The sequence below is a fragment of the Hemicordylus capensis genome, chromosome 2, assembly GCF_027244095.1.
Source record: "Hemicordylus capensis ecotype Gifberg chromosome 2, rHemCap1.1.pri, whole genome shotgun sequence".
In the NCBI taxonomy this organism is placed as follows: Eukaryota; Metazoa; Chordata; class Lepidosauria; order Squamata; family Cordylidae; genus Hemicordylus; species Hemicordylus capensis.
Window position 1 is genome coordinate 85,458,558 of NC_069658.1, and position 15,311 is coordinate 85,473,868.

Consider the following 15,311-nt stretch of genomic DNA (forward strand, 5'->3'; position numbering starts at 1 on the left):
TACAGAGTCAAATTGCAGTGCTAAGGTTAGTCATTGTTGAGACTGCTATGCTGGATGCTTATGTGCCATTGCTATATTTACCAGTCCCATGGAGCTAAGTGTGACTTACTGCTTAGTAAACCTGCTTAGGATTGTGCTGCAAAAGTATGTTAGTAGGTATATGAACATTATAATTGCCTATAGAAACACTGATACCCACCCCCAAAGATTATTTACTTCATTCACACGATTACAGATGCTACAAGAATGCTGATTTGGATGTGAGACCCTTGGAGTAGTGCTTTGAGCAGTAAATTCATGAGGATTTCTTAAGAGCTGCTTAGCTGAAGTTTATCATGACCATTTAGCTATTGCCTAGCAACTTGTGGAAGCCATCAAAGAGGTCTTTGTCCATTCTCCTGACAAAAACATCTCCTTACCAATCTGCTTATCAAGAATGAAATTAACGTGCAAACATATTAATAATTCTTTTGTTTCATAAGACACATTTAAACGTCCAAAGTTTACATGCTGCTACACTAATCGTATTGCTTTTAGTTAGAATTGTGTCAAAAGCCTTGCATGCAAATTACCAACACAGTATTGCTGTTTGTAGACGTAAATCACTCAGCAAATAAGGCAGACCTTGTTGATGACATTTGAAATGCATGCTCAAGTCTGCTCTTATTAATTTTTTTTCTAGAAAAGTTTTTCTTTATGCCACATGTAAGTCTGTTTAAGTTACAAACAAAAATATGAATTACTTGCATTTCTTTTATGTGTAAGAACATAAATTCACTGGAAAACATATGCAAGTTTTGCTGCAAATGTGAATATAAATACTTCGCTTTCTATGTTATTTCCAAGCTACCCTTTACTTGCAAGCCACAAAGAGGTGCACAAGGTAAGAGAAATAGAATTTTTAAAACGTACAATAAAACAACCACAGATAAAATCAAAGGAAGAAAAACAGCCAATTTAAATGCTTGGCAGCATCAGTCCACCCAACAAAAGGGTGAGGTCTTTTCCAGTCCCCCAAAAGTCATAATAGATAAGGCAGTGTAGGCCTCCTGGGGCAGAGAGCTTGAGAGGATGGGCATGACTACCAAGGAGGCCCTGTCCCATACACTTGCTGACAGGCCCTCACCGTGTGCCAGCACACAGAATAGAGCCTCTCCAGAAAATCTTAGCTGGCAGTAGATTCATATGGGAACAGGTGATTTGCTAGCTACCCTGGGCCCAAGCCATTTAGGACTTTAAAGATAATGGCCAAGTGTTGTAACCCTGGATCTGGAACCTCCCCATTAGGTAACAAGAAGGACAACTCAGTGGATGAGAAAGTGCAGGAAGACAATATGACCTAGATCTCAAGTGACCCCATGCTGCTGGGACCCCCCACTCAAACACACCACCAGGAAAACCAGGAATAGAGCACGCTCACTACAACCTGAGGACATGGCCCTGCAATCACCCTCTGACTGGAAGAGTCCCTTAAGGACCTGCCAATCCAAGTAGAGGTCCCCCAGCACAGCCAGAGCCAGTGATTAGAAAATAAGGCAAGTTCCCTTTAAACAGTAGAGCCTTCCCCAGGGAAGGGGAGGGGCCAATTCACTCTGCTTGGGCAAGAGTTTTTAAAACTGGCTGGCAGATCCAAGCAGTCCTCCATTGTATGCCACTGTGCTCAGTTCTCTCGCTTTCCTACTTAGAGCTATCTGAGGTCCTGACCCCTTTTCCCTTGTACTAGTCTAAGGTTCGTCCTCCTCCTGGATTGCTGCCTTGGTCGAGGTCCAGTTTGCTAAGATACCAGAATACTAGCATCTTGAATTGGACCCAGGAAAAAAATGGAAGCCAAATAGCACATTTTGCACCAGCTGCTGTATCCGAATACTTTGCAGAGGCAGCCCCATATAAAGTGTGTTACAGTAATCCCGACATGCACAATCTCTCTCTCTCTCTCTCTCTCTCTCTCTCTCTCTCTCTCTCTCTCTCTCTCTCTGACACATAGAATCCAGGCTCACTTACTCTGAGAAAGTATAACATTCATTATGTTAAGATATACATCCATTAACCCATCTTTACTTAAAATTCATTGCAATATACTACACTGAAACTCCAGAACCTTTTCAGTTTTCAACATAATAAATTTGCTTTTATTAAGCATGCTTTCACACATGACCTTTGGAGAATAAGGTGGAAAATAGTAAAGAAGAAATCTCTCCAGCTTCCCTCAGTTTTTCTTTGTGTGGGCTCTGCTGGAACCAGATTTATTGCCAACTATCTTCATCAGCTTCTATAAAAATCCTTTCCTTCAAACTTGTGCACTTGAATTTCTAAATCTAAGCCCATATTTACATAGTTAGTAGCCTGCTCACAATTCTTAAGGTGTGATGCTTACACAACTTTCCTGCATCTAAAAAGGGGGTTCAGTGCCTCTCACTCTGGAACCTTATTCAAATGCAAATTTCAGTGCCTCCGTTTAAGTTTCAAGTTGAAAAGATTGTTGCAAGCTGTTGAGAAATAAGTTACTTTGTGTCTTGATTCAGAAAACTTGGTTAGCTAGGCAGACAAAAATCAGCTTGTAACATGTTGATGGTATAACGAGTCTTTTGTGTCTTGGCAATCAATTCAAATTCCATTGAGATTTGCATTCACTAAGGAAAAGTAGTCCCTTTATGGTTGTTCAGTATTCTGTGTAAAATTAGTCACTGAGTTTTTGTCAAATTCCAATGTGATATTTTCCACTACAGTTGGCTCTGGGATCATTTCTCTGGCAGTAGAAAAACCTAAAATGTTTTAACATTCATTCACCTTTCCACCCCCCTAGTTATGAGGATATATTTCCTGAATAGGATTCACTCCCTGTAGAGGGGGTGCACTGCTTGCTTATTGTATGGATATGCAGAGCAATTAATTTTCAATGTTGACTGCCTCTTCACACACACTACAAATTATTCTCTTTGGGGTGTTTCCCCCCTGCAAAAAAATCTAGAGTCTGTTTTGCTCCTTTGAGAAGTCAGATAGAAAGTGAACTGGAAATGTATTTTGCCTAAAATACATACAAAGCAAGTCATTCTTCTTCTGGACTTTTCTTTAGCCAAATGATTCATTCAGTAGCTGCACTCCAATAATAGTCAATTGATATACAGACACAATAAGGTCTGAGCACTACAGTGGAGGCCTACTGGCATTTGACACGAAAGGAGACTTTTTAAGAAGTGAGGGGGAAAAACAACAAAAAACCAAGAAAGTTCATTTTACTAGCTGCAAAAGAAAAGGAAAAAAGCATGGTTCTCATGAGAAGCTACACAGTTGCATTTTTTGTGTGTTTATATCCTGGAGTTCTGCCCATGGTGTATTTTCTTTTGCAATGAGGAATGAGACAAGATATTGACTGACAAATATCCTTAGCACAGCTGAGCATTTTGGAATGCTCTCATGGTTCATTTTGGAATTCTTTTTGTGTTGTACTTTTAAAAATTTGGTATGAAGCTTAGTAATAATCAACTTATGACTAATAAGAAGAGAAATTGGTTTCTTCAGTAGCTTTTGCCTTGCACATTTTTTAAAAGATGAAAATAAATCTAAACTATAATTTTTCTTTTTTTCTGAAATGGCTAGACAACCTGACACATGAATATAAAAACTGTCCTTCTAGATAAAGAATAAAGCTTTCTTTTGCCAATAGCAGCCAACCACATGCCTCTGGGAGCTCATGCAGGACATGGTTGTACCTGCATCTGATACTCAGAGGTATACTGCATCAGGATAAGGATGCTCTATTTAGATACCATGGCTAACAGATGTGAAAAGACATCTAAATGTATATGTACTCCTTTTTTATACTAAGTGATCACCATCACTACATTTTGTTGTAGTGAATTATTCCTTCAGTCATTCCTGCTGTCATTTAGTTTCGTTAGTGACCCCAAGTTCTGCTACTTAGGAGAAGAGTTCACTCTTCACACCACCTTTAGTTTTATAAATTCATATCAGGTCTTTCCTTCATCATCTTTCCTTTCTCAGCTAAAATGCCCCAGACACTTCTGTGCCTTTCAAGGATGGTGTGCCAACAGTTTGACCATTATAGTTGCCTTTTTCTGTTGATATCCACACTGTTATCCAATTGTGATGGGACAACCAAAACTGTGCACAGTAAAAAATGTTGTATTATAGATTTATATAATCTATACATTGAATAATATCCAGAGTATAAAATACATTGGATAACACCAAGTCACTAAATAGTACTATTCAGGAGTTATTTGAAAGGAATATTTAATTTCAACAGGACTGCTCAGGAGTAATTTAATCTGGATGTCAGCCTTTATGTTTGAGCCCCTTGCCTTATATCCCTAAAATTGAATTTCCCTTTTCATTTCCATACCATACTGAATTGATGTTTTGGTGAGCTACAAATCATGACCCTAAGATCTTTTCCCAATTTTGAAGAGGATTTCAGATTTAGGTTTATTTTAGAGAAGCTGTTTAGAAGAAACCAAGACCAATCAGTACAAATGTCACAACCAATATTAGTTTGTTTTTAAGCTCAGTTGGAAATAGAATTTTGCTGAGACTCATGTGGGCAGAATGGAAAGTGATCCTTCCTGAGGCTCAGAGTTGTTGCATAGAACTAAGAGTTAATTATGGTTCCACATGATCCATAATGTGCCCACAATCATTAAGTTGTTTCACTTATTTTCTACTCTTTAAACTTTATTTCTATCAGTTTCTGCAAGCATTTATAGCACTGTGATGTAATGTAAATGAGTGTGAATAATGGGATGTGCACAAAATAGATTTTGCATTTTGTTTTGAGCTCAAAACAAAATGCAGATAGCTGAAACGTTTCATCAAAAAAGCAGTCAACCCAGTTGTTTTGACAGAACAAACCTCAAAATGTTTTGAGTGTTTTGGCCATAATTCAAGTTCCCAATGGAGAACTCGAAACATCCCATTGTTACCTATGAGTAGCTCCTAGGGCCACCAAAGTAGGCTATGTGGTAGGCAGACGCGTAACTAGGGGGGGGGCAGGCAGGGCACGTGCCCTGGGCGCCACTGTTGAAGGGGGCGCGGAATTCCCCTCCGCTATGCACAAAATTTAAAAAAGAATTTTTTTAAAAAATTGTTTTTTTAAAAATTATCTGATCAGCCAGCAGGGGCACCGGCACTGTGCTGGGAAGCCCCCCGCCGCTGCTCACCATCACCATCTGCTGTCTTTGGGTGGCGCCCGCACCCACCCCCACTCGTGCAGGCACAGCGCACTCGACTCACTCACATGAGTTGCGAGAATCTCTGACCCAGTCCGGGCGAGTGGGGACAGGCAGGCACTGAACGCTCCCATTGGTGACCTGGCAGAGAGTGCGTGCGGCACTCCCCCCCCCCCCCCCGCCGATTCAATCAGTGCATGTGCCTGCGTCCACGTGGGTTGCTGAAGAGAGAAACTGCAGCAGCTGCTGGGCATTTCGGAATCTCATGCTGTTTGCTAATCCTCGTGTGCTGCTGTTGTGTTTGCTGCTGCCTAATCCTTTGTCACTTCGACCCATTTTTATTTTGCTCGCTGCATTCTTAATTGATCCCTCCCCATTTCCAAAGTAAGTAAAAATAAACAAGCTCACAAGCTCTGTGTGTGTCGCCCGCGTGCCCTCCTGCTGCCTGCTTCGTTGAATGATCTTCCGTCCTCCTCTCTCCCGCTCCCCCAAGCCAATGTAAAGTTCTCCTTGGATGGTCAGTGTGTGGGGTGGAATGGGAAACTTTCTGTGTGTGCGCATTGTTTGCAGGCAGGGTAGTCCCACCAGGGTTTGCTTGGTCTTTGTCTAGGGACGCTGCAGCTACTGGCTGGCTGAGCATATCTGCTCGCCATTGGATTGTTAATCATTAGCTGCTCTGCTGCTCAGAGAGGCTTTTGCGGCTGTTTAAGTGTAAAAAAACCACCTTTGAAATAAATACAATAACGAGGCAGCAGGCTCAGGTGAGGCAGCAAGCAAGCCCTTCCTGTAGGGCTCTTCTGAGCAGGCACTGCAGGCTGGCACTTTCTTTCCACTTTCCCCGGGGCCAAGGTGAGGAGCCCTTGCTTGCTGCTTTCCCTCCCGCCTGGCCCTCCTCCCCAGCTCCCCAATCTCTGGCTCAGAGGGAGACGCAGGGGAAGCAAGCCCTCCCTGCGGGGCTCTTCCGAGGAGCAGGCAGGATTGCACTGCAGCAGGGCAGGCTGGCGCTTTCTTTCAGCTTTCCCCCTATGTGAAGGAGGAGCCCTTGTTCACTTCTTTCCCTCCTGCCTGCCTGCCGTTGGGTTAGGAACAAGCGTTAGCTGCCATGCTGCCCGCTAGTAGCCTCTTCTGAGCTTTGGCCCCTTCCAAGCATGATTCCAGACATCTCAACCAGAGAGAGTGGTGGTGTGTTTTGTTGTTGTTGGGTTTTTTTTGAGGGAGCGAATGGTGGCTTACTTGGAAAGAGACTAAACTAAGAAGATAGTATAGTAGTCCAGCCTTCCTCCGTTTATTCTTCTAGCCGCCACTCCCCCCTCCTCCTCCTCCCTCCCTTCTCAGTTCTAGCTATTTTGGAGTGTTACAATCTGGCAACGCGTCCCCCCCTCCACCAGAAGTCAGCTAGCCTGACATCTCTGTCGGGCAGTCCAGCTGATCTACATTTTACAGTGTTCTAGCCATGAATGTGTACCACTCTCCAGACTACAAATTTGCTTGTGCTGGGTTGCTTACTTCTGTAATTCAGCAGTTTGAAAGATACACCGCTCTGAGGAGTTGCAGCCCTAGGTCAGCTGCAAGGGTGAGCAGAGAGTTTAAAAGACAGTAAATGTGAACTGGGAATTGCTAGTGCAGAAAAAGTGACATGTGCTAGTTGTGTTCTGGCTTCATCTTCTGTGTTACATACAAAAGTGTCAATGTATAGCTATAAAGGAAGCATATCTGATTTCCTCTTCAACACACTTTTTATCATACTGATACTTCTAATAGCTTATCTGCTAGTAGCCTAGTATTCTACACTACAGAGTTCATGTTCTCTGTGCTTTCAGAGATTAACTAAATGGAGACAGTACTGAAAGTCTGATGTTGTAGTATCAGGGACCCATAATTCTCACCTCGCCTGAGGGCTAATTCTAATCAAGCAATGCTAGGGATTTTGCCTAAATTTTTAATCATACGGAAAATTGATACTGTTGTCATAAATATTGGTGAGAATAAAGATAGGCTATGCTTTAATGTTCCCTTTAGGCTTCAGTGTTTCACCTCCTCTGTGCTGGACTTCTAACACTCAGAGAAAATGTTTTTCTTCGTATTATTATTTTATTTTATTTTATTTTTACATTTATATCCCACTCTTCCTCCAAGGAGCCCAGAGCTCCTTGTTCTACATACTTAAGTTTCTCCTCACAACAACCCTGTGAAGTAGGTTAGGCTGAGAGAGAAGTGACAAGCAAGGGAGGTGCAGTTATAATTTTCAGGTAGTGCCATAATTTGTTAATTAAAAGATTTGTTAATTAACGAGCTTGACTTGTATTTTTGAGCTGATATTGTGGTAAAGCTATCTGAAAGATGAGTGTCAGATGTTTTTTCTTGGGGGGGGGCGCAATTTCAGTACTTGTCCTGGGCGCTATTTTCCCTAGATACGCCTTTGGTGGTAGGGCATGGTGGTAGGGCTACCTGCCACCCAACCCACAAATGAAATGGGCAAGCGAGTGGTTTTAAACACATTTTTAACCTTTCCCCCAAACCCACATAGGATCACAGAACACAGTGCAGAACACACTGCTCAGCACTGCTGAGGGGCTTGGTGGGCTCCTCCCATACCCCGCCAAGGTGCCAAGGAAGACCTCTGTGAACCAGTGAGGGGCATGCTTAGGCAGAACTACCAGTGCTTTCCTGGTACTGTCAGGGATGCCACGCCGCTGGACTGGGAAGCGGTGGTGATGCTGTGCTACGGATCCACCAGCACATACTAACAGTAGGCACTCCAGCACCCTCCTCCTGGTTGCACCCCAGCCTCCTCTCCTAGGCTTACCTAACCTCTTCAACCACCCAGGCAGCTGGTCAGAGGTGACAGCTTTCCTTTCATCCTTGGGTCATAGAGGCAGGACAAAACATGCTCTGCTGATGCACCCAAGGGTGTCCTGAGTTGCTCCACCAGTCCAGTTTTCAGCCAACCTGGAAAATAAATAAGTATTTATAAATAAGTATATATAAATACTGTGCGATCAAATAAGTATATATAAATACTGTGCAATCACACAGTATAAATACTGTGCGATCAAGTGCGATCAAATTCAGCATACATACTTATAAATAAGTATAAACAAACAAACAAACAAACAAACCTGACAAGGTAATTGCTTCCTCAGTGTTCAGCATGTACTGGAGCTCATCCATCATCTTCTCAAGGAGAAGAGCAATGGGCAAAGCCTGGCTCAGCATTTCTGTCTGGGCACACTAGTTGTTTGTGGCAACAAACAATGGCTCAAGTGTCAAGACAACCTTGAATGGTTGTCTCCCCCCCCCCCTTCAAACTAACAGGAGGAGGAGAGATTTTGAGGGGCTGGTTTCTCTTTAAGGGATAAGTCCTAGTCTCTCTCTGTGTGTGTTTTATTTGCCAGGGCTAGCAAACTCCAGTGTTTTAGTTTGTCCCTGCCTGGGAGGGTGGAGTCAGCCAGGGCTGGGGGAGGCCACACATTCCTTTGACATTCCTTTGACCAACATCCTGTGTGTCAGTTTGAAGACTACTCACTACTTAAGAGATGAAGGCCTGAGAGCATAGCTTAATCCTGAGTGGCACCCATGACCTGGTGCGTGATGTCATCAACCCTTTAGGGAACAGTGACCATAGTGCCATCAAATTCAGCATACATGCAGGGAGAGAATCACCAAGGAAGACTAACACAGACATTTTGAATTTCAGAAGAGGAAACTTCTCCCAAATGAGGAGTATGGTGAAAAGAAAACTGAAAGGGAAAATCAGGAAAGTCACTTCACTCCAGAGTGCATGGAGTTTACTCAAAACCACAATACTAGAAGCCCAGTTAGATTGTATATCCACAAGGAGGAAAGGTACCACTATGTCCAGGAGGATGCCAGCATGGCTAACAGGTACCGTCAAGGAAGCCATAAAAGGGAAGAAGACTTCCTTCCAAAATTGGAAGGCCTGTCCAAATGAAGATAACAGAAAAGAACACAAACTCTGGCAAAAGAAATGCAAGGTGACAATAAGGGAGGCAAAAAGAGAGTTTGAGGAGCATTTAGCTAAAAGCATCAAGGGGAATAACAAAAACTTCTTTCAATACATCAGGAGCAGGAAACCTGCCAGGGAGGCGGTTGGACCGTTGGATAATGAGAGAGTGAAAGGGATTATTAAGGAGGATATGGAGGTTGCAGAGAAGCTAAATGAGTTCTTTGCGTCCGTCTTCACAGCAGAGGATACTGAGCATATACCTGTTCCTGAACCAGGCTTTTTAGGGATGGAGGCTAAAGAACGGAGACAGATAGAAGTGAGAAGAGATGATGTTCTAAACTGTCTGGAAAAACTGAAAACTAACAGATCACCAGGGCAGGATGGCATCCATCCAACAGTCCTCAAAGAACTCAAATGTGAAATTGCTGACCTCTTTGCCAAAATATATAACTTATCCCTGCAATCAGGCTCTGTACCAAAGGACTGGAAAGTAGCCAATGTAACACCAGTTTTCAAAAAGAGATCCAGGGGCGATCTGGGAAATGACAGGCCGGTTAGCTTAACGTCCGTTCCAGGCAAATTGATGGAAATAATCCTCAAGGATAAAATTGTAAAGCACATAGAAGAACAGGCCCTGCTGGGAAAGAACCAGCATGGCTTCTGCAAAGGCAAATCTTGCCTCACAAACCTTTTGGAGTTCTTTGAGAGTGTCAGCAAGTGTGTGGATCATGGTGATCCAGTTGACATAGTATACCTGGACTTCCAAAAAGCTTTCAACATTCTTCATCAAAGACTCCTGAGGAAACATAGCAGTCATGGGATAAGGGGACAAATACATGTGTGGATTGCTAACTGGTTGAAAGACAGGAAACAGAGGGTAGGTATAAATTGAGAGTTTTCACAATGGAGGGATGCAAGGTCCCCCAGAGATCTGTACTGGGACTGGTGCTTTTTAATTTATTCATAAATGATCTAGAAGTAGGGGTAAGCAGCAAGGTGGCCAGATTTGCAGATGATACCAAAGTCTTTCAGGTAGTGAAATCCAAATGGACTGTGAGGAGCTCCAAAAGGATCTTCCAAACTGGGTCAGTGGGTGACAAAATGGCAAATGCACTTTAATGTTGGCAATTGTAAAGTTATGCACACTGGGACAAAAAATCCCAACTTCAAGTATATGCTGATGGGATATGAGCTGTTGGTGACTGACCAGGAGAGGGATCTTGGGGTCGTGTTGGATGTTTTGTTGAAAGTGTCCACTCATTGTGCGGCAGCTGTGAAAAAGGCCAATTCCATACTAGGGATCATTAGGAAGGGGATTGAAAATAAAACTGCTAATATTATAATGCCCTTATACAAAACTATGTTGCGGCCACACCTGGAGTGCTGTGTACAATTCTGGTCACCACATCTAAAAAAGGACATTGCAGAACAGGAAAAGGTGCAAAAGAGTGCAACCAAGATGATCAGGGGCTAGAGCGCCTTTCTTATGAGGCAAGGCTACAACATCTGGGGCTATTTAGTTTAGAAAAAAGACGACTACGGGGAGACATGATAGAGGTCTATAAAATCATGCATGGTGTGGAGAAAGTGGATAGAGAGCAATTCTTCTCCCTCTCACATAACACTAGAACCAGGGGTCATCCCATGAAATGGATGCCAGGAAATCTAGGACCAACAAACAGAAGTACTTTTTCACACAACGCATAATCAACTTGTGGAATTTTCTGCCACAAGATGTGGTGACAGTCAACAACCTGGATGGTTTTAAGAAGGGTTTGTATAACTTCATGGAGGAGAGGTCTATCATCTGCTACTAGTTGGAGGTATGTAGGCCACTTCCAGCCTCAAAGGCAGAATTCCTCTGAGTACCAGTTGCAGGGGAGTAACAGTAGGAGGGAGGGCATGCCCTCACCTCCTGCTGTAGGCTTCCAGCAGCATCTGGTGGGCCACTGTTTGAAACAGGATGCTGGACTAGATGAGCCTTCGGCCTTATCCAGCAGGGCTGTTCTTATGTGCACCCAGTCCTGGGTGGTTAGGTTGCGTGCTTCCAAGCTATATCTCCTTGCCAGACTATGGATGGCCAGCTCTTGCTCCTGTAGGCCCTGGAGCAAAAGAAAAGTAGAGTTCCACTGGGTTGGAACATTCTTAGGGATCAGGTATTCAGATAGGCCCAGCTCAAGCTGCCTCTCTCCCTTTTTTTTTGCTCTAGATAGTTAGCTGCTATACTGCAGCACCTGACCACAAGAGGAGCCATGGTAGCAGCAGACTGGCGCTCAGTGCCTTCAACGGGAATGTCTCACCTAGTCACAGCCCCAGAAGGGCCAAGTGCATCCTGCACAACCAAGTTCTGAGTGTGCCCCACAGAATGGATGGACACAAACTGACTCTGCTCAGTTGCCTCTGTGATGTTGGCAGCATTGATGGCCATGAACCCTCAGAGAAAGTTTGGCTGCCTGGCCACCCATTCCTCCACCTGATGACTCATAATCGTTGACAGCTCAGCTGCCATGTGCTCAGTGTCCAGCAACTCCACATGCAGCACAACCCACCTTTGCCTCATTGAATGGGAGGGGCTGGCCATGCCACCAGCACCAGCTGTCCTCTCATTCTCCAGCTCCCACCAGTGCCATGAGGGACAGGAAAGCAGAGTTCTCCCCACTGGGACTGCTCCACAGATCCGCAGTAAAGGGCACTCTGGTGTCAGGCACTGCTGTATGCAGCAGCCCCAACATGGCCTCCCTGCATGCCTGGTCCAGGGAGGGCACCACCCTCCTGCTGAAGGTGGTGCATGAGGGGATTTATAGTTGGGGTCAAGCAGTAGGAGCAGCTGGCAGAAAGAGCAGCTGGCATTCTCCACCACCTGAAATGGCTGGCTGTCCAAAGCAATCATCTCAGCAATGGCCCAGGTGATGAGATGAAGCTCTGGGCGATTAGACGGCTTGCCCACCAACTGCACCCACGTGGCAGGCAGCTTTTCCTGCTTGGGAGCAGGAGCAGGCACCTTGCTGCTAATCTAGGGAAACCAGGCCATTTCCTGCCAAACTCCAGATAACGCTGTTGCAGGTGCTTCAGCACCATTATGGCACCATTCATGTGAAGGGACACCATGGTAAGTGTGATTGCAGCAAATTCATGAAAACTGGCAGACCAGGTTGCAGCTCATGGATTCGCTGCAATCATTCTTACAGCGCTACCACCTTCAGATGTACAGTGTCATAACCGTGATCATCTGCACAAGGGAGTGATTGACAGTGGGGCAGTGGGAATTCCTCCCCACTTTTGCCCATTGTAACCATGAGCACTCAGGGCACTCATAACATCTGAAGAGGGCTTAAGTGTGTGGTTGCACCAGGAAGAAGCATACCTACTACGGAAAGCTTCTTTAGTTCTGCAACACCTGTCTGCACTGGCACAGATTTTTGCTGATCCCTTTCCCAGAAGTGCCCTGAACTAGCTGAAAATATGTTCCAGCCCTCAGGAACATATTTCCAGGTGGTACAGAGATCAACAAAAACCACCCCCCTTGTGCAATAGGCGCTGTGGTGCTAAGGAAGCTCTCTGTAGGGGGTATGCTTCTTCCTAGTGCAGCTGCTTGCTTAGTCAGGATGTCAGCCACTTTGGCTGTACAAAGAAAAAAAAACCCCAAACATAACATATTATTCTGATAACTATTCTTGATGTCATGATGGTATAGTACAGTATCCCAATTATTTTTTAAAAAATCAATATTTATTTGTTTCAAAGGTTAAACTATCCCACTTTGAAGTTTGCTTTATTTTAATTTCAGTCTCATAAAAACAGCCTCCCAAATCCATTCACAGGTAACTGAGTTGTCTAATTTTTTTAGGGAATATCATGCAGTTGGAGAGCATGTAACTGAGTTTCGGGGTATAACTTGGGGCCAAAACTAGACATGAGAGCAGAATTTCTGTTTGTTTAGATATTGATCTGACCCAATCACATATAAAGTACATAAAATTCAATTTTTAAACCTTTTTTTAAAACCACTAGTAAAGAAAGTTAGACCCTCTTTGTGTCTGTTGTATGTGTCTTCATATCTTCTCCCTCAAAGTTCTCTTGCCCTATCTTCCTTCAGTGAAGAGGAGAGCACCTGGCGGGGCAGACAGTGTATGGGTGAACGACAAGTGGGGAGGGATTAGCACTCACATACACAGACCCATACTCCCCTTTAACTCTGAAATTTCATCTGTTCTCAGGTTTTGCAAACAAGTGGGTATATTGCTGATATAGTCAAGTATAATTTGGTCCTTAGTCACATCAGCAAAAAGATTTGGGGAGCATGTGAAACTTTAACTTAATGTATAATAATGATTTCCATTACACCGTCCTCCATTTCCTTTGTTATACACCAGTGAACTTGGCTTTTTTACAAGTGGTGGGGCCACTTACAGTAGGAAACAGGCTTTCAGTATGAGAGTCATTTCCCATTGTGCAGACTTTTGCACAGAGCTGTGTTTTTCTCAATGCGGGAGGGCCCTTTAAGAGAGACAGAGCCCTCTTTTAAAAGCTCTGTGAGGAAAGCCACTGGGAAGGGCTGCACCTCCCAGCACTATGTGCATGCCTTCCAAGATGGTACAGGGGCTCAAGAGAGCTCCATTTCCCTTGAGAGCACACACACACACCCTGTGCTAGGCAAAGCACAGCACTGCATGGTGAGAATGGTCCCCTCGGCACAGTGGTGGGGGCACAATACAGGGGGACAGTGCAGAGTATTTGGGTTTGGTTGAAGCTTCACACAGGCCTATTAAGCAACAACTCAGGGGGCCGTACATAGGGTTGTTGGGGGCAGCCACTGGCCTCTGGGCCTTATGATGAAGAACACTGTTATGCACCAATGAACAGTCTCCTGCTTGTCATTTGTGAAGTTTGTTCCCTCTCTGTTAATGACAGCTTTGTATGTTAATACTTTCAGGTATGCGTTGTGACAGTGTATGTGCTGAAGGACATTGGGGTCCAAATTGTTCATTGTCCTGCTATTGCAAAAATGGAGCATCATGCTCTCCAGATGAAGGGATCTGTGAATGTGCACCTGGCTACAGAGGCACTACTTGTCAAAGAAGTAAGTTTTATGAATTATTCTGTTCCTTTCTTGAGTATGGTTATACTATAAAGCTAAATTACAGTACAAAAAAGCAAACTTAGATAGGACCTTTATTTTTTCCCCACTCTAATTTGTACAATGTGCAATTTACAGCTCACTAATAAAATGCTTCCTAAGAAAAACAATTTTCTTTCTCCTCCTTGCTACTATTATTCGTTTAATTCGTTTTATTTATTTATTTATTTATTTATTTATTTATTTATAATTTATTTAATATATTTGCATACTGCCCAAAATGCAAGTCTCTGGGTGGTTTACAAAAAAACAATAAAAACAACAAGTAAAAAGGTTAAAACATTACAACAATTTAAAACTTAAAACAATGATAAAACCATTAAAAATCACCAAACTATTAAACAGTACCTAATTAAAAGCCAGGGTGAACAAATGTGTCTTGACTGCCTTTTTAAAAATTGTAAGCGATGGGGAGGCTCTTCTTTCAGCAGGGACACGTTCCAAAGCCTCAGGGCATCAATGGAGAAGGCCCATCCCTGAATAGCCACGAGATAAGTCAGTGGCAACTGCAGATGAACCTTTTCTGATGAACTCAATGGGTGGTGTGGTTCATAGCAAAGAAGACATTCTCTTAAATACCCAGGGCCCAAGCTGTTTAGGGCTTTATAGGTTATAACCAATTGGGACCTTGTATTTTGCCCGAAAACTTATTGGCAACCAGTGTAGATCTTTTAAGATAGGAGTGATATGGTACCTCCGAGATGACCCAGAGACCAACCTGGTTGCCACATTCTGGCCTAATTGCAGTTTCTGGACTATGTAAAAAGGCAACCCCACATAGAATGCATTGCTGTAGTCAAGTCTGGAGGTGACCAGCAGATGTACTACTGTTCTGAGGTAATTTATCTCAAGAAACAGACACAGCTGGCAGATCAGCCGAAGCTGATAAAAAGCACCTCTGGCCACTGCCTCAACCTGGGACACCAGGGAGAGTTTTGTGTTCAGAAGCACCCCCAGACAGCATAGCGTTTTATCTGTGTGTGTTTGTTTGTCTATTTAAAGCACTTATATACTGCCTATT

General features: G+C 43.6%; 1 protein-coding gene across 3 annotated transcripts in view; it reads left to right on the plus strand.

Annotated features, from left to right (window-relative positions):
* MEGF10 (multiple EGF like domains 10) overlaps nt 1-15,311 on the plus strand; it is a 195,673-nt gene that overhangs the window by 149,126 nt on the left and 31,236 nt on the right. For all 3 annotated transcript variants that reach the window (XM_053300099.1, XM_053300098.1, XM_053300100.1), the window contains one exon: nt 14,087-14,233. In XM_053300099.1, the coding sequence (XP_053156074.1) occupies nt 14,087-14,233 (147 nt within the window). The remainder of the gene's footprint in view (nt 1-14,086; nt 14,234-15,311) is intronic.